This window comes from Biomphalaria glabrata, chromosome 13 (genome assembly GCF_947242115.1).
Source record: "Biomphalaria glabrata chromosome 13, xgBioGlab47.1, whole genome shotgun sequence".
In the NCBI taxonomy this organism is placed as follows: Eukaryota; Metazoa; Mollusca; class Gastropoda; family Planorbidae; genus Biomphalaria; species Biomphalaria glabrata.
Window position 1 is genome coordinate 9,021,847 of NC_074723.1, and position 18,398 is coordinate 9,040,244.

The 18,398-nt window shown below is 34.5% G+C and overlaps 1 protein-coding gene across 7 annotated transcripts in view; it reads right to left on the reverse strand.

The window, feature by feature from the left end:
• LOC106056078 (pleckstrin homology domain-containing family G member 5-like) overlaps positions 1–18,398 on the reverse strand; it is a 290,847-nt gene that overhangs the window by 6,733 nt on the left and 265,716 nt on the right. For all 7 annotated transcript variants that reach the window (XM_056008795.1, XM_056008796.1, XM_056008794.1 and 4 more), the window contains 9 exons: positions 9,967–10,125; positions 8,807–8,902; positions 7,836–7,886; positions 5,241–5,393; positions 3,738–3,848; positions 2,786–2,935; positions 2,201–2,338; positions 1,620–1,742; positions 269–511 (listed from right to left, as the gene is read on the reverse strand). In XM_056008795.1, coding sequence (XP_055864770.1) covers positions 269–511; positions 1,620–1,742; positions 2,201–2,338; positions 2,786–2,935; positions 3,738–3,848; positions 5,241–5,393; positions 7,836–7,886; positions 8,807–8,902; positions 9,967–10,125 — 1,224 coding nt within the window. The remainder of the gene's footprint in view (positions 1–268; positions 512–1,619; positions 1,743–2,200; positions 2,339–2,785; positions 2,936–3,737; positions 3,849–5,240; positions 5,394–7,835; positions 7,887–8,806; positions 8,903–9,966; positions 10,126–18,398) is intronic.

An 18,398-nucleotide genomic window follows, 5' to 3' on the forward strand; every position in this document is an offset into this window, starting at 1 on the left:
TTAAAATGTTCCTTCAGAATTGAAGATTATTACATCCTAGCCCAAACCTCCCACAGGATGGTGGCATATGGTAGGTTTGAATCTAGGACAGTCCAGCAGGGCTTGTACTAGATGATGAGGCTTCCAACATAGTTAAAGATCTTAGCAATGAGGAGAAACTGAAAGATATAAGTTAGTACTTTCAGTTATTATTTTATTTAGGATAATGCTGGTCAAATATCTTTAAACAATTTTGGTAAAAAAGAAATATGAAAAAAAGTGAACTCACTTGAGCTTCTCGAAATTTCTCCAACCAAAGTCTAATAGCTCCAGGGTCATTTTGAAATGTGAAGGCAGATATAGGGACTCTGTACTCATTCATGTAAATCAATAAAAAACTATTTTTTTCTTTCAGGTCACTGACCACTAACTGATCCAGCCTCATTGGAGGTTTGATAATTTTATATTTGTCACTTTTCTTGGACTTGCATATGAGAATAAGGTCAGTAAACAGGAAACATTCAACATCAGTCTGGAGGGAAAACAAAATTATAGTTGTAAAACAGGTATTCTCTAATCCATTTGTGTAAACTTTGTTTACAGCAAATATTCGAATGTGGTTCTCTTTCATTTATAACTTATAACAAGATTGCTTAAAAAAAAATTAAAACAAAAACATGAAGCTTATTTAAAAGGAAGAACTCAACATTGGAATCCATATTTCCTATTTTGATATCAAACATAATTAATTAATTACCAATATTTAATTAACTAATAGGTACAATTTGTTTTTATTGATTCATGTTTTGTTAGGAACAATTTATAATGGTGCATCAAGTTGAATGGGAAGCGGGAGAAATAACATGTTCAAAATGTACACTAGGGAGACAGAGTGAGTTGATATAAGCTTGGTAAAAAAATAGATGCATCTGTAATGCAAGTCGTATTCTATAGCTCTAATAGGTTTAAAGTTTTTGTTGATTTTATTGTTATAAATCCCAAACATCCATTAATGCCTAATTTCTTTATGATGTCTATATTGGATTTTAGGCACATTTAACAAGTTTCATATACTATTTATACTGTCTAGCCATGGTGTGGGTTTTTCTCTAAGCCAGAGAGAAAAGTAGGGAATAAACTTTATTGGTTAAGCTTTGTCATAAAAAAAAGAGATGTGATGACAAAGATTATTTACTTTGCACTTTTGTAGACCAGTAAATAGTTGACATCTCTTGGTCCTTTTTCAAAAGTATCTTAACACCAATACTGTAAACATATATTTTTATGAATAAATAAAATAGCAAATGTAAACTACCCGTAGATAGGAACTTTTTTTTCTAAAGATGATACTTGTTGATTTAAGACATTATTTGAAAATCAGGGTCGAATAGTATGGTTTCTAAACTAAAAATTATCAAAATGATATTGAAGGAAAAAAAAATTGTAGACTATTTCGGAGACTCTCAACAACATAAGTTTTTTATAAATGAGCTAAAAGCTTCACTATAGCACATGTTTAATGTTTCTTAAGTGCATTCTGAATTTAAGACTATTAGTTTCAATGTCTGATGTCACATAGATATCCTGTAAATATATACTTGTTATTATTAACTATCTATTTTTTTGTACACAAACTCTACCTTAGTATTTTGAGCTTCTCTCATTTTCAAGCTTGCCTGAAACAAAAGACTTCTGTGGACACTCTCCCTAAAGCCAGTTATAGGGGCCAACAGGCTGAAGTTGTTACTGTATTCCTGTATAATCTGCAAATGTACAGGTAACAGTTAAAAGGCAATATAACTAATCTATTTTTATAATGCTTTTGTCTGACAATGGAAATAGCTTTAAAGTTGATTTCACAGTCTTAGTTGTGAGTGCAATGATGATAAGCAAAAAACATCTTATTCAGTGGAAAGCACTACTACTGTTTAAGGATAAATACTTTAGGACCATTGAGAAATAGTTTATGCCTGGTCTTAGGATTTGAGGGAGACTAATGAAACCTAATGTGGAAGATTCTTTGCCTGAGTTAACTATTTCATACTTTGACTAATAGCTAGAATTTATATTTTTATCCTATCGCAGTCATACTGTTATTTCCTCAATGTTACTAAGATGACTTTTAAAAATAGACTGATATTGTTGGTCAAAAAAAAAAAAAAGGAAAGAAAAAAAAGGAAAGAAAAAAAAGGAATGGTAAACAGAGATCAAAACAACTTACTTTTGCACATTCATCTGTTGGTGCTTCGATTGCATCTGAGTTATCAATGATATTCTTGACAGCTTCCAGTTTTTCATACTCTTCTCGCCTTTGTAAGCTGTTGTTGGCAGCTGAGCAGACTTTGTCGACCGATTGAATCTGATGGAGACAATACAGATTACTATAGATATTGAAAACTTGGTGCAATTGAACAAAGAAATGTTTCTTGGTGGTTAAAGGTCTATTTAAACTAAGTCAACCGATTGTTTATTGTCCACTGTTTCCCATTTGTCTAAATGATGTTAATAGAATTAATGACAACTTTTGGTTTCAATAGGATCATAAAATGGGAGGACAACTTCAACTCTGATCCACAGCAAGGGTCAATCACTGCTAGATGTATTAATCATAGAATTATGATAAATGTGCGTTACAAAGACATGATTACATAAACCATTCTCAGCTAATTAAGAAGGAGAAATTTCAAGATATAGCATTGAATAAATAGCAATACAAAATGTCTTTGTCACTGTGAGGAATTCCCAATATGTTCAGACTTCTTTTTTACTATTGAACATTCAAAAAATTAGAAAAGTAGAAACTTACCATTTCTTTCAGATCAGCTCTTTCAATTTCATTCTCTGTGTGTTTGAAAATGGCTTGTAATAATAGTGAATACTTTACTAATCTTTGCATGGGCTTCACTAGTATGTCTGCCATTTTGAGACGGTTACACTGTTTCTGAGCCTCAGCCCACTGGCAGCATAAAAAATAAGGAACAGCTTTTACATTGGAATGAACAACATATAATGAAAACTATAAATATGTGTGTTGATAGTTTTTAGCGCCAAACAGCTTGTACAACAAAATCAATCTACCTGGTATGTGTATTAAACACTTAATGTAAAACTTCAAATAAACTTAAACAAGCTTCTTTTAAAACAAGGCAGAATATAGCTTTTATTTATCAATGTAAACAGATTCCACTTTGAAAGTAGATATATGTAGAAACACAATTGAAGTGATAATTTTAATAAGATGTAACTCACTAAAAAATACAAGTCTTTACTGTTTCACATCTCTTGCTAGTTTTCTCTCTCTTCAACTTTCACTTTAAGGTAGTAAGGCACCCCTTTCAGACCTTGCAATCAATAGGAGAGATGTTTCTGTGGCCTACAGTTAGCAACGGTGTCATGTGGCCAGCACAAATAACAAACTGCTTTTACTTTTCTCCAACTAATGTCAGGTACCCTAGATGCCCTAAAGATCCCGAAGTTAAAAGTTCCATTCATCACTAAAATTTGGCCCCTTGGTTTGAATGCCAAGCATTTTTACCACACAGCCACTGCGCTTACTTACACCCATATTTATCCACTTCATTCATAACAGACAACCTCATGGTTTCAAACTTTTTAGCCTTCTCAACCAAAACATCCGCCCTAGTTTCCTCATGGTTACATTAGAGACACAGACATACAGTCCATAATGTGCTTCATGGAAAATTAGGAAATCAAATAGCAATCAAGGAGTATTTGTTGAGTACAATTAATGATCTTACCAAAATAAATGTTTTAAATAGATCACTGTTTTCCATACAAGATTTTGCATAATCCAAACATGCTTTGTGCTCAATGACATATTTAAAATACACTTCAAACAGTTGAGGAAACTGAAACAAAGATTAAAAAAAAAATTATTGTTCAATATATTATATAGGAAAGGGATTAGATAAACACAGCATTTTGTTGTGTTTATGTAGATTATACAATTACAATTGTGCCATCTGATGCAGACAAAGCTGTTGTATGTAGAGGTCTATTTATGTTCTCTTTTCACCTTAATTTACATTGCAGAGGCAAAAAATATATAAGGATTTCCTAAGATGTCATTAAAATTGAATAAAAATGACAAAAAAGACACATGTCAAAAATAAAATATTTCTAAATGACCAGCAAATCTTTAAGTTCTGACCTTGACCAGTTGTTATGTAAAAAAAAATGTTACTATATACAGTCGAAGAAAGGATCAAGAGTTAATGTGGTTTCTGGAAAGGTCTTTTAAAAATTCTATAAAAGACCACATCACAAACCAAGAGATTAGATACAGGATTACTGCAGTGATTGGACCCCTATCGTAAAAAAAAATGCAAGCTTAAAACTATGGCCATATTGGAAGGTCTGCGTGGCTCGCAAAGACCTTCCTTCAGAGAATAGTACCAGGAAAAAAAAGAGGCAGACAGAGAAAACGATGGGAAGACAACATAAAAGAATGGACAGGCCTGCCATTGAAAGAGGTTCTAACTAAGGCAAAAGACAGAGAGGAGTGGAGATGGTCAACAAATCTTGCGTGGTGTCCCAATGTTTCAACAGACTAAGGGATAGGTAAAGGTAATAAAAGAAAGAAAATAATTAAAGGGTTTGTTATTCATATAGTTTGTTGAGGTAAATTGTTATCAGTTGATTGTAATATTATTGAAACAGTTTGTATTCTAAATATCACTGCAGTTTCACATTCCTTTTAACATTTGGATTTATTTTCTGATTCTGTCAACAGAGTTTGAAAGAATGAAATATCAATCAACTAAATATTGAGTCACTTCAGTGTATAATTTAACTGTCTTTGCTGTTGTACTGAGAGAATGGGTTGCCTGAGTCAGCCAGGAAAACCAGTGACTTAGCAGAATTTATGTCATTGTTTAATATGCATGACTGAATGCATGACGCCTAGGACGTAATCATCTTCTTTTCTGAATTAAAGTCTGTATTTTATAAGATAAAAGAATTAAAACATAAATATTCAGATACCTGAACTCTCAAAGAAAACTACACCACATCACAATATGTAGAAAGAAAAAAAAAAAGGAGAAAGTGGGTAGCTGATTCTTTGGATTGGATGGGCCTATCTTTTACAGGGATAAAATGGAGGACCAGGAGATATGTTGTGATAGAGTCAGCAGTGGTGTATCATTTACCTCTGCCCTAAAACCAATTGAAGATTTGAGTGTGATAGAAGAAAAAAGGGAAACAACAAGGCAGTAACAGATATTCAAACCATAACTTACATGTTCTACAAATCCACTTTTGCATATCAAAGGGTCCAGAGGCTTCTTGTACTCTCTGGACATTATCAACACTGGAAGGAGATATTTTTGCCAAAATGTACAGTTGCATTCATAAATCTTGTCAATGTTGCTAAACAACCTGTCTGTTTCAACCTGGGCAGATTTGGAAAAAAGAAAACAACAAATGAAAAATTATCTGTTTGAAAAAATTGAAATAGTAGATCCCAAGTGGATCTTAACCACTTCTGAAGTAGCATTTCATGGTATTGGGTATCAGTATATATACATCTAGGTTTGCATTTTCTTACTTAGCCGTAAGGATCCCTATGAAGAAGTTAAACTGTCATGTCTAATGCCAAATGGTGTTTGTTGACATTACAGAGTGTGAATGTTTATAAAAATCAAATAATAATCTTGTAACTTAAAAACTCTATACTTGTAAAGTCAGGATATAAACTTAATGATGACTTCCTGCCAGGCCAGGGCAGGCCTTACAGATTGTGGGGAACAATTTAATGGATGCTTGGGAAACCCCTTTCTTCTACATTTTTAAAAAACAACTATTATTAATAATTAGATCATTTTATGAACATTTATTATGCAAGATTGCATAGGAAGCAACTCAAACACAATAGGTGCCAGTGGATTAACTGAAGTTACATCAAATGTATGCTACATCAAATATGTTAACCCTTTCAGTCCTACATCTTTAATAGCCTGTGACAAGAGCCATGACTTGACAGTGATTTACTAAATGTAAATTACAGGCCCCTGCCAGGAATGGGGCCCAATTTGGAGCAATCAGTAAAATTGGCCTGGAGTCTGCCATGCCTCCTGCTCAATTGTGTTTCATAGAGAATAATTTTAGAACCATGCTATTAAATTTTTTAATCATAGTATTTAAAAAAGAACCATAAAAGAACACTCGAGATCTAGCTTAAGGGAATGAGTACAAATGAACAGTGCAAACACATTATATATATACACTGGTATATAAATAACTTTCCACACATAGCACAATTCAAAGTTTGTATTGAATCAATATGCTCCTTTTAACCAGGGGAGATCAATAGGCCTATGCTTGTGGTCTGTGATAGGTGCACAAAAAGGAGGGGAGGGGCAGGGTTATTAAATGTAAGAAGGTAATGATATTTTTATGCACTCTTGCTTCAGTGAGGTTAGAAATTATGTGAAGTGTATACAATGGTGTGCACATATGTTATTATAAAATATTATAGATCTAGTATCATTTAGATCTGGTACAGTTCCTCAATGATAGTGTATGCTTATATACATCTATCTATAGGGGGGAAATGAAAAGTACTAAAGTAGTCCAGTACTTTGTATGTAGTCAACTGGACAAGAGGAAAGAGTAAATTAATTACTTATTAGCATCTTTGTCCACTTAGAGTCTGATTTTTTTTTGTATGTGTATACCAGTACTCAGTGTGTTTATTTTGTATCCAATAAGGTTTTCCTCATTCAGAGAGTATTTGAAGTCTACAGTGTTTGAAATATTAATGATTTATAAATTGTATCCTTAACCGCTGATAGGCCTATTGCCTACAGACAAATAGGGACCTACCTAGGCTGAGTCAGAGTGACTTTTGTCTCAATGAACAAAGAAAAACAATCAACATATTTCGCAATATAAATGTCATATTGTCAAGACTATTCCTCATGACAAACTGTGCATATTTCACAAGCTACCTACACTCTATGATTTTAGTGTTCCTACATGTTAGGGTTATTCGAAAATAAGGAAGTTCAATGGTGACTACAAAAGATCTAGTTTAAGTCAAACCATTTTAGTATGATTAGTGCAGTGAGAGTATTGTTGATACCAGTTAGCCAACTTATATGCAATTAAAACAAGATTAAAAAGAGAGTTTGTGTTTTCACACAAACTCAGAGGAGTCACCCCCAATGGCTTGAATGGGGCCTCACCATGAGCTCCTTTAATTAATGTTATGTTGGTTGTCTGAAAGTCCAGATGTTCTGATTGATTTACTGATGAATAAATTATTGCCATGGCCTTTTTTTTCTTCTTTTTTGATAAACTAGACAATTCTAAAAAAAATGTTACTTAAGGGGGACATAATTGAAACTAAAAGATGCTTAAAAAAAGAATTTGCTATTTAGAGGCTTACACAATTTATTACATGCAGTCTTTATTTTTAAAAAAATACAATGTGTAGACTATCAAGCTGTTGAAAGACATTTTAAGGATTGATCCTTGTGTGCACTAAATCTCTCCATTGATCCCAATACAGGCTTAGCTTCTACATTTGTTGACTTATATATTCTACATATAGCTTTCTTTCTTTATCTTCAGCTTTGACACAAACCACAAGCTTAGAAGTAGTTTATTCAACAAAACAAAATGCTGTCTATAGAACTGAATGGACCTTCAGTCATGCTGAACAATAACAACTATTACTTTCAAAATCTTGTTGAAGAAACAATAGAATGACTGAAATGTTGGTAAATAATGAAGTTTACATTAGTCTATGACTTAGATGTTGGTAAATAATGAAGTTTACATTACAGTCTATGACTTAGATGTTGGTAAATAATGAAGTTTACATTACTTACATCATTAAGAAAACCTTCATTCTGAATGTTGATGAGGCAGTTTCGAAAGACCTGCAGAGAAATTCACATTATTTTAAGTCATCATTAGATCCTAGATGATCAAAGATCTCACTACAATATGTATGCTCTATAAGTAAATAGTGGCTCTATATAAATAACTAAATATGGATCTTGTATGACAAAAACTGAGAGTAAAAAAAAAGCTTCAAAATGATTCAAAACCAAATAAAAAATGAGAAACTGTTTCAAGTCCTTTTTTACAAAGATAATATTTCACACTACAAAACAAATTCACTTCGTTAAATCTGCACAAAGAGTTATTTGTTCAACCAACATGGAGCCTTGCTTGTCTCTTATAATTATAGTAATCCAAATAACCAACAAAGCTTTTTGTTTTGGCCTTAATTTTGTGATTCCGGAGGCCGAAGATTAACAGTACATAAAAAAAATAAAAAAATAACAAATACATTTCTTCTTCTAGCCAGCTTTTTGCTGCTTAGCTGTGAGCTCTTTTGCAGACTGTGCCAAAGAAAAATAGTGTGCTATTCTCTTCAGTTGTTCAGCACTGCCGTAAAGGGTGCAATAAATGCACAAAATATAGCGATCATCTAGCCATGCATGTTAATCAATGACTTAAATTTTACCAAGTTATTGGTTTTCCTGGCTGGCTCAGGCAACCCATTCCATGCTCTAATAGCACTAGGGAAGAAGGAGCATTTGTACAAATTTGTCCTAACATATGAAACAAGGAATGTGCCTTTTCAACAATTCCAGTACTTTTAAAAAAACTAAAAACTAAAAATAAAGTTTTGCAGCAGATAGCAGGTCTAGGTTTTGACAGCCAATGTTATATAAAACTGCAATTTAACATGCAGGTGATGGGGGATGTTGCAGAATGCTATAGTCAGACATTGTGCAAGTTTTCAAGCTTACTGAAGGCTTGCAGTGCCAACCAGAAATGAATAACTTACATCAATAATAACCCGTATTTGTTTGATGTAATACACTTCAGTTTGCAACAGTTCCCAGATGGCTTCCTGATGCTCCTGCTGCTTTTTGGTCAGACTCTGTGGAAGACCAGATTGAATTACTTTATAAGTCATAAAACATTCAACAGAATGGTATAGTAATTATATAATAACATAGTTCTTTTAATACAATGATGGCTTTGTAAACCCAAACCAAAACACCATATATTCTAGTATTATGATATTATATAGGTCAGTAAGAGTGTGCATTAGAGAGACAGACAAAATGAAAGTCTAGAATAAGGTTCGACAGAATGGGAATTTACTGAAATGCATTCCTTAAACTTTTTTTTTAAATCAGTGTTTCCCAAACTGTGTTCTGCAGAACCCTATAGTGTTCCTGTAGGCTCGAATATCTATTCTAGACCAAGTAGTAGGCCTATACTAGCCTACTATAGGAATATATAATTATTAGTCTAAGTCTCTAAGACTAAGTGAAGTAAGTCGTAAGTGTTCCACAAACTACTGCCCGCGCACTACTGGAATAATCAACTTGAACTAGATTTAGAATCTAGTCTAGATCTAGAAGGCCACCACATGAATTATAATCTCTCTAAAAAAAATAAGCAAAGTGTTCAGATAAATAATCAGAATTTGTCCTGGAAGAATATGTGCAAAGTGTTCCATTGAGGAAAAAGTTTGGGAAACGCTGCCTTAAAAATGTATTCAAGATTTTTCTCTGAATACATTTACATTGGAATGCATCATAAATCTCCCAGTAAAGGTTTGTTAGAGTAATCTGCTCTTTATTTAAACTTTGGTTTATACATGGTTTATAAGATCCCGTTTATGATTTTTAATTTATAAAATGCAGTAATAAAGAAAAAGAAGGTAAAAGATACAAAAAATGTGGTGGTGGAACCTATAGAACAATGAAAGAAAACTTTAGAAAAGGAAGATAGGGGACATTTTAAAATAACCTAAAATTAATAACAAATGTCAAGGATGCCATATATATTGAAAGATCACAGTAACTAACAAACTAAAATGTCCTTATTCTGCAAGCTAAGATAGAAAAAGAATTCTATGGCGTCTATGGCATTGGAAAGTGCACTAAAAATATAAATGTTTGTATAATTATTTTAAAACAAATGAGCGTTTACCTCATCACCATCCACCAGCAGACGCCAGTTCAGCTCCATGATGAACATACTCTCGTCAAAGTGAGGTCGGTCAAGCGTGAGCAGATCTGGCAGAGGCGGCAACCCATTGGTGCTGAAGCGGTTGAGGATCTCAGTGAGTTGGTCCTGTCTCTCACGGTCCTGGAAATACAGAATTTATAGTTATACATTGGAATCTATAATTAATCATTCATTAGGACGTAGCATCCATTACTATCTGTAAAGAAAAGTAATAAAATACATAGGCCTACATATATATAGTTCTTATGAACAGGAATAAATTACCTTTGAGATAAATACAAACATCAATATTGAATGAGAGAAAGACATAACAGATATATAGAAAGACAGATCGACCGTCATATAGGGAAACAGCCAGATAAATTTATTGGGATGACAAAAGATTTTTTTTTTTTGACTTTTAACAATACCAGACTTTTGTTTTTCTTTTGGATATTCCCTTTTATGGCGTATAACTAACTAAATATAGCTTTTTTTTTTTGTTTCTGGTGAAAATATTAATAAGCTATAATATAGGTTTTTTTTTTTATTTTTAGCACTGTAAACTACAGTGGCGTGACTAAGGGGTTGCGCGCCGCACCGGGTGACACACGCCAGGAGGTAACTCCCATGAAGAAAATTCCACGTTTGCAAAAGGACAACAATGTTTTTGTAAAAAGATAACAGTAACAAGACTAAATCTATATGGTCAATATTCTTTTTCAGAAAATGCATATTACATGACACTCATGGTTCTCTTGGAAATAATGCTTTCTTTCTTTGTCGCTTCGACTTACCAATGGGATATTTTAATTTAACATAGTGCAGTGTCATTTAAATAAAACTATTAGCAATAAAGTTATAAGCAGCATACTGTAGTGCTACTCATGTTGCTGTTAGAAAAACGAAAGAGCGATAGTATGAATGTGTGACACTGACTGAAATTCTTTAGCATGACCCTGATCTAAGTTTCTTTGCTTTACTTTCTAATGGGCCGAGACCAATCGTCATAGAAAGTCCTGAATACTGACCTGCAGCGCCGCACCCTGTGGGCAGTGGAGACCAATAGCCAAACGTCCAATCACAGGTCTGTAGGACGTGGCAACGAGCTATTGGTCTTCACTGCCCACGGGTTGTGACGTTGCAGGTCAGTGTTGAGACCTACTATAACAAATGGTATCGATGGGTCACATGTTCTGGAAGAAGTCAAACCAAAAAGTAAACAAATGGTGGCTAGAGGCTCTGAAGCTTTTTCTCTAGGAAAACTGGGACACGCAAGCTCAAAATTGAATTGAAATGACTCATCTGAAATCAAACCAGCATGGTATTTTAATAGAAAATAAGAATTACAAGCAAGATGAAAATGTATGGAATCTCTAGATGCCGGACTCACTATTCAAGAAAAGAACAACAGGTCAATGCTTGAGTGCATCGATAGATTTTGTGCTGAGCTTCAACTCGACTGGAAGCGTTTAATGAGGCAGAAGATCTATTTGAGACCATTCAAACCAAATGGTCTTATTGCAGCAACCAATGAGGAATGTTGACGTCCGTTTTAAAATGAGTAAGGCCAGCTTAATATAATGATAAGGCAATTTTACCTACTGAAATTATATATGATAATGAGCTTGGTGACGTTATTGATAAATTGGTAAAATTGAAATCCAGAAAAAGAAGCTTAATTTGTATAAAGTGTAGTTCATATTTTAAACGTATTTGAACCTTTAAATGTATTGCTGTAACTTAGCCAAATAACCTCAAGGATTATACAATAGAATAAGAAACTAGATCTAGAGCAAAACTAATCACATCACAAGTCTCCTTGTTTTCATCTCTTCTCCATCTTTGACTTCCTCTATCTTTATATATCGTCTATATCCTTCTTCAATTCAGACACGAATGATTTTATAGAGCTCAGGTCATTACCTATTTCGTTTTTAAGTTCATCCTTTAATGATTTCATGTCTTCCTTCATTGAGTTTCCTATGTCAGTATTTATTTCGCCCTGTTCTTGTGTCAATTTCTAAGCTTCATCATATTCGGTTCTATTTCAAACACATAGGTCTCCGGGTCCTGTTCTTCCTCTATCATGCTTTGCCTAAGACGCTCCATAAGTGCCTCCTTGTTGCCGCTCACCTTCAGCTCTCTATAATGACAGTTGACTAAGTGTTTTCTTAGACACCATCCCGTATCCAAACGTTAATCATCTAAAACCAAAACGTATGTTGATTTACCCGAAAATGGAATCGTTCAATGTCTTGTACATAGGCCTTCCTCTCCCCTTTCGTTGAGGATCCCACTTCCCGACACCAATGGCTGTAACTTAGCCAAATAACTTCAAAGAAAGGATTATATAATAGAACGTTTAATCATCAATAAGAAACTAGATCTAGAGCCAAACTAAGCACATCACATGCATCCTTGTTTTCATCTCTTCTCTAATCATCGGCCATCTTTGACTTCCTCTCTCCTTTCGTGTCTCTGTCCTGTGTCTCATGGTGCACAGTCTCGCACCTAATGAAAGTGCGCAATGTAGAGTCATAACAGTATTGTACGAAAGGTTGCTATGTTTGAAATGTTGCATAGTTTCATTCATTGTTGCAAAGGAAGGGAGATAATTTATAACCATGTCAGCTCGAGCTCTTCAAAGTCTAATCAAGAAAACATGTTTAGTTCATGTTGAACCTTTTTTTTTCTATTTTAAATTATCTCACTATTGATGGACATTCATAAACAATGAAGATTTAAAATAGAATCGACCCTCATTTTACAGTAATGTACAACTCAAGGAATGCACGCCATTATCTCAGTATGTTAGGGTTTAAGGAAAGGAACAAACCAACCATGATTTGAACTGAAAACTTATTTAGGGGAAAGTTGATAAGGTGGGTCACACCCCGAGCTAACCGCATCGGCTGATACCAATCATAGTGATGCCACCGCTGTAAAATGAAATGTCAATTAATTTTTTAATGTAGCGTCCTTGACATTGAATGCGTATATTACTTTCAAAATCTCAAGATCTTCCTCGTCTACTTCATAGATTTTTAAACAGGTAAAAATTCATTTAAGCTCTACAGAACTTAAAATTCACATCACCGCTATAAAACTTACAATTCATTTCACCTCTACAGAATTTAAAATTCACATCACCTCTACATAACTTAAAATTCATATCACCTTTACAAAACTTAAAATTCATTTCACCTCTACAGAACTTATAATTCATATCACCTCTACAGAACTTAAAATTCACATCACCTCTACATAACTTAAAATTCATATCACCTCTACAGAACTTAAAATTCACATCACCTCAACATAACTTAAAATTCATATGATCTCTACAGAACTTAGAATTCACATCACCTCTACAGAACTTAAAATTCATATGACCTCTACAGAACTTAAAATTCACATCACCTCTACAGAACTTAATATCGTTTTTTTTTTCATCTTTTTCTATGTTAATTTAAAATAATAGAAACGAAATCTTAAAAAATCGAAATGTAAACAAAATGGAGATTGCTACGTTTAGAATTTATAGTAAAAATCTAGAGATTTAGATCTAAAGTGTGTGTGTGTGTGTGTGTGTGTGTGCCACCTGGAACTTAAAAAAAAAAATAATTGCCAACTCGAAACTCTGTAAATCTATGCTTAGCAATAGGCCTATGTAATAGCAGCAGTATGCCGAGCAACGGGGTGCATCTTTTTTTTCTTTCGAAACTTATCTACAAGGCCTATTTTTTTTTGTAGCCAGATATTTAGATCTAGCTATATTTTGTTCCACAAGGTTCGGCGAACAAGTCTAATAGATATTTATTTACATTAAAGCTGAATTTCGATTCTAAAACACAAGACATAATTTGTCAAGAAGGGTCAACGTACGATTAGAAAGTAAATCGAACAAACTAATTACCGAAAGATCACGCGACAGTTTGTATGGAAAAAAAAATTACTATTTTGAACTCCTTTATCCTTTGCAGTTCCCTTACCACTTGCTACTGGCTTTCTTTTGTTTATGCGTGGGAAGTTCATACATTCCTATTCGTCATTGATTAGACTGTCATCTAAATGTATAAACTAATCCTACAGGAATATAGTTTACACACAAAAGTGTGTAGGCCTACCCAATAATTAATTTATCCCGATTCTGTTAATCATAAACAAACAGGCGATAATTGTACACATAGGCCTACATCATTACAAAAAAAAAAAAAAAAAAAAAGAAAAGAAAGGGATAACAACGTCATCATAGAAGAGCGTGATTGAACACGCTTTTTATTATTCTACATAACTGAACCAAAAAAAAAAACACCTTCTTTTTGAACTTATTATTACATAACATTATTGAAAGCAGTGCCCTAGAAACATTTTGATGTGACGATATATATGAGGGTCAGGTGACAAGATACTTTTGAGGCTGGTTGTCGCGATGTGTTAGTTGATGTTACCATGAGATTGTTGCGTTGAAAAGACAATGCGTTTCTGATGTTCTTATTTTGTATAGTTCTCTCTATTTGATAATTTCTGAATTCTTAAACCGTAGCGTGATGCCAGAGATACTACTTCAAAGTATAAACCCAAAACTGAAATCATTTTTAGGTTTTAGAGAGACGTGGCGGGGGAGGCAGGGAGAAAGACAGGAAGTAGAGAGGCAGGGAGAGAACCAAAGAAAAGACTTGGAGAGACTATCAGGAGAAAGGCAGGAAGAAAGACAAGGAGGAGAGAGGCAGGAGAGAGAGAGAGAGACAAGAAGTAGAGAGGCAGGGAGAGAACCAAAGAAAAGACTTGGAGAGAACATCAGGAGAGAGGCAGGAAGAAAGACAAGGAGGAGAGAGGCAGGAGAGAGAGAGACAAGAAGTAGAGAGGCAGGAGAGAGAGAGACAAGAAGTAGAGAGGCAGGGAGAGAACCAAAGAAAAGACTTGGGGAGATATGAAGAAAGAGGTATATTATAGCTTTGCATGTTCAGAGCGCTTTTTGGTCCAATCTCATATGTGGACCAGTGGGGGGAGGGGGGTATCTAGGAGTTGGTTTTCCGTGCTGCCTTTAGGCGCTCAGTAAACACAACTCTGCACGAGTCGGGTGTCGAACCTCGAGCCCCCTTCTAGGTAGCCAAGTTCAAGCACTTAGCCTCTCGACCACACTTCCCACCAGAGAAGATGAGAAGAAATGAGATATAATAAAGTGAGAGAGGAGAGAGTGGCAGTGAGAGAAAAGAAAATGAGAGGAAAAAGAGGTGGGGAAAGAGAAACATGGAAAAAGAGACAGGAAAGAAGCAGGGGAGATAGTTTAAAGAACATTCCGTCAAGCGTGCATTATAAAAACATTAACAGAAATAATACTTGAAAGAATCATTGGCTTTGAAATATACAAGAACTCCATGCATTACACTGTCTTAGGTGGTCTGATGGAATTTTTTTGTAAATTTATGGCTTTATTATTTCCTGCCTTCACCCCTTGTAGTCGTAACATAAACATATGCACACACTGGCGCACACACACAAAGACAGTTACGTTGACTGTCGCATACATTTCATGCATGACTTATCCCAGTTATCTGCATAATCTTTCCTCTCTTTTCTTATTTCGTTTCTTTAAAGACATTCCAACTTTTTTATTTTTATGCCAGTCACAAACGCCCCATTTTGCTGCTAGAATCTAGAAATCTCAAGTCGTAATAGGCCTACACGCAAGTGAAAAAATGAGGTCAGGGCCTCGTTCTGGATGTATTTCACAATATCTAACACAAGTAGTAGAAAAGATTTTTTTAGGAAAAACAAAATACAATCCATAATTTGGTTTTAATGATTTTCCAAACCCCAAGTGCAAATTCAAGGTCTGGGGGAAAATGTGAACTGTGACATCAAGTTAAAGAAACGTCTTTAACTTGTTCAATGTTTCATATATTATATAAATATATTCTATAGGTGACATAGCTTGATTTTACTCAGACCAATAACTTTGTAGAGTTTGTAGCTCTTTAATTAACTTGCACAACTGGATTAACACATTGATCCTAGAAGGAAGTAATTACCTCCTTGAACCAACGTCCACAGCCATATATCTCAATACTGTAAGATTTATTTTTTACATGAAAAAAAATAAATTAATTACCACTGTTTAATTAAATAACTTTTTGTTCGATTCATGTTTTGTCAGAAACAATAAATAATTGTGCAAAGTTTCAACCTGACACGGGACTGGGAAGTGAGATAGATGACGTCATCAAAACTGTACCAGACAGACAGATTGAGTTGAGCAGTGAGATTCATAACAAACAAATATTCACATTTGACTGGAGTAACACCTTTAGTAAAATCACTAAATTTAGAAAGCCTTCAGGATAGAAGACTTAAAAGTAAAGTAGCAATTATACATAAAACACTGAACCATAATCTTCAAATACAAAAACAAAATGTAATAAAATACCCAGAAAGACAAATACATTCCTCGTCCCATATGCTAGGACAAATTTGTACAAATGCTCTTTCTTCCCCAGCGTTATTAAAGTATGGAATGGGTTGCCTGAGCTAGCCAGGAAAACCAGTGACTTGGCAGAATTTAGTTCATTGGTTAATATGCATGACTAAATGCATGACGCGTAGGGCGTAATCATCTTCTTTTTTTGAAGTAACGTCTGTATTATTTAAGATAAGAAGATGTAAGCTTTGTAATGACTTTCAATAGTCTTTTACTTATAAACAAAATAAGTAATTTAAAAAAAAACTAGATATAAAACTCTTTAGATATAAAAGTCTTTCTTTTAGATTTGAACCTTTTGTTTACATATTCCTTGATCTACAACTCTTCCCAATCCTCGCATGGAAACTTCTATTGCAACTTCTATCGCTACTTCTAACGCTACTGTCACTGTACATTTAAGCATAAGGTAAAAAGCTTAATCAAAAAGTGTAATTTGTATCCTTGTAGTTTTATTGAGTTTTATTTTAAAGAAAAAGATAATTACTTCCTACGAGTCTCTATGTGTTAATCCAGTCGTTTATTGTAAAACTACAAGGATAAAAATAACGTTTTGATTGTATATTTTATATAATTTACCCAAATATACAGTGAAATTGAGTTTGAATCAGTGGGCAGAGATTTAAACTCATAAGCTTCTCACCTCCAAACTGGACAAAGAGAACCGCTGCTGCAAATGCGACCGTCTGGACTGTGCGGAAGGCGGACGGCTCCTGTCCGATCCGACATTGAATGTGTGATGACGAAAGACAGCTTTACTCATTTGGGGGGGAGGGGGGAGGGTCAGCGCCGCGATATCAGCTTGAAATTAGCACAATACATCACCACGTAAGATTCGTTGATTTTATCCAAAAAACGGACACAGGATAACATCGTTGTCTAGCGGGACTTTATGCCCGAGAAATTAAAAATACAGACTTCCATTTTCTGAAGACAGTTTACCATCCACAGGTTTACAGAACTTCTTAGTGATTTAAAAAAAAAATGATCGAATTAAAACATGCAAAGAGCTTATTTTTTTCAAAATCCGTGAGTTCATTCAAGAACCTGAACACATCATTATATCCGAAGTAACAGCACAGAATTGTCTCAATCACATATCAGCTATATTCTATAAGTAATGAGATATCACACTTATCAGATAGTAATATTGGTGTGTTGCGTAATAAAATAAATATAAACAAGAATTATTCCAAATCCATGACTGGCATGACTGGAACTAATCAGCAGCTTGCAAAACTAACTCCTACATAGAGGTCTAGTTGAAGCCTACTCTTACAAACAAGACGAAGTTTGAAAACGTCCAAGAGCGCTCTGGACCACTGCTCGTCGAGTGCTACACCTGAGTAAAAAACAAACATTGCACCTGGCAAGGAGCTCGCTTTTTGGAGATCTTCTTCTGGTTAAGTAATAGCTGACAAACGGAAACAGGTCGGGTCAAAGCTATCTTTAGACGTTCACTTGACTAAGTGACAGTTTTAGTAGTGTACAGAGATCGATAGTCTCATTCCTGTAAGACACCCCCCCTCCCCATGCCCCCCGACACACCGTCTATCTACACAAACCTAGTCGACCTTCTTGAAGAGAGAGTGTCTGATGGCACTGTTGCATTGCGAGAGAAGGTTTATAATAGTTTCTCAACATTCGGTTGCAACACTGGTTCTCAGTTGAACGGCTCAGTACCTCGGTAAGTGTAATTAAATCCCAGACAGAAGTGTCCGCAAAGGAAATAAATTGGCACTGACCCGTTTCTGTACTCAGCATGACAGAGAGGCTAGATGGATAAGAAAATAATCGACTACCTCTTCCCAATCCCTGTCCGATTGAATCGATGACTAAAAACATTAGTCGGAACCTTCTCATAGTCCAAGTATCGATTCTGATGAAAACAACAATATAAGGAAATCGAATTCTTCTAAGTATATCTTGG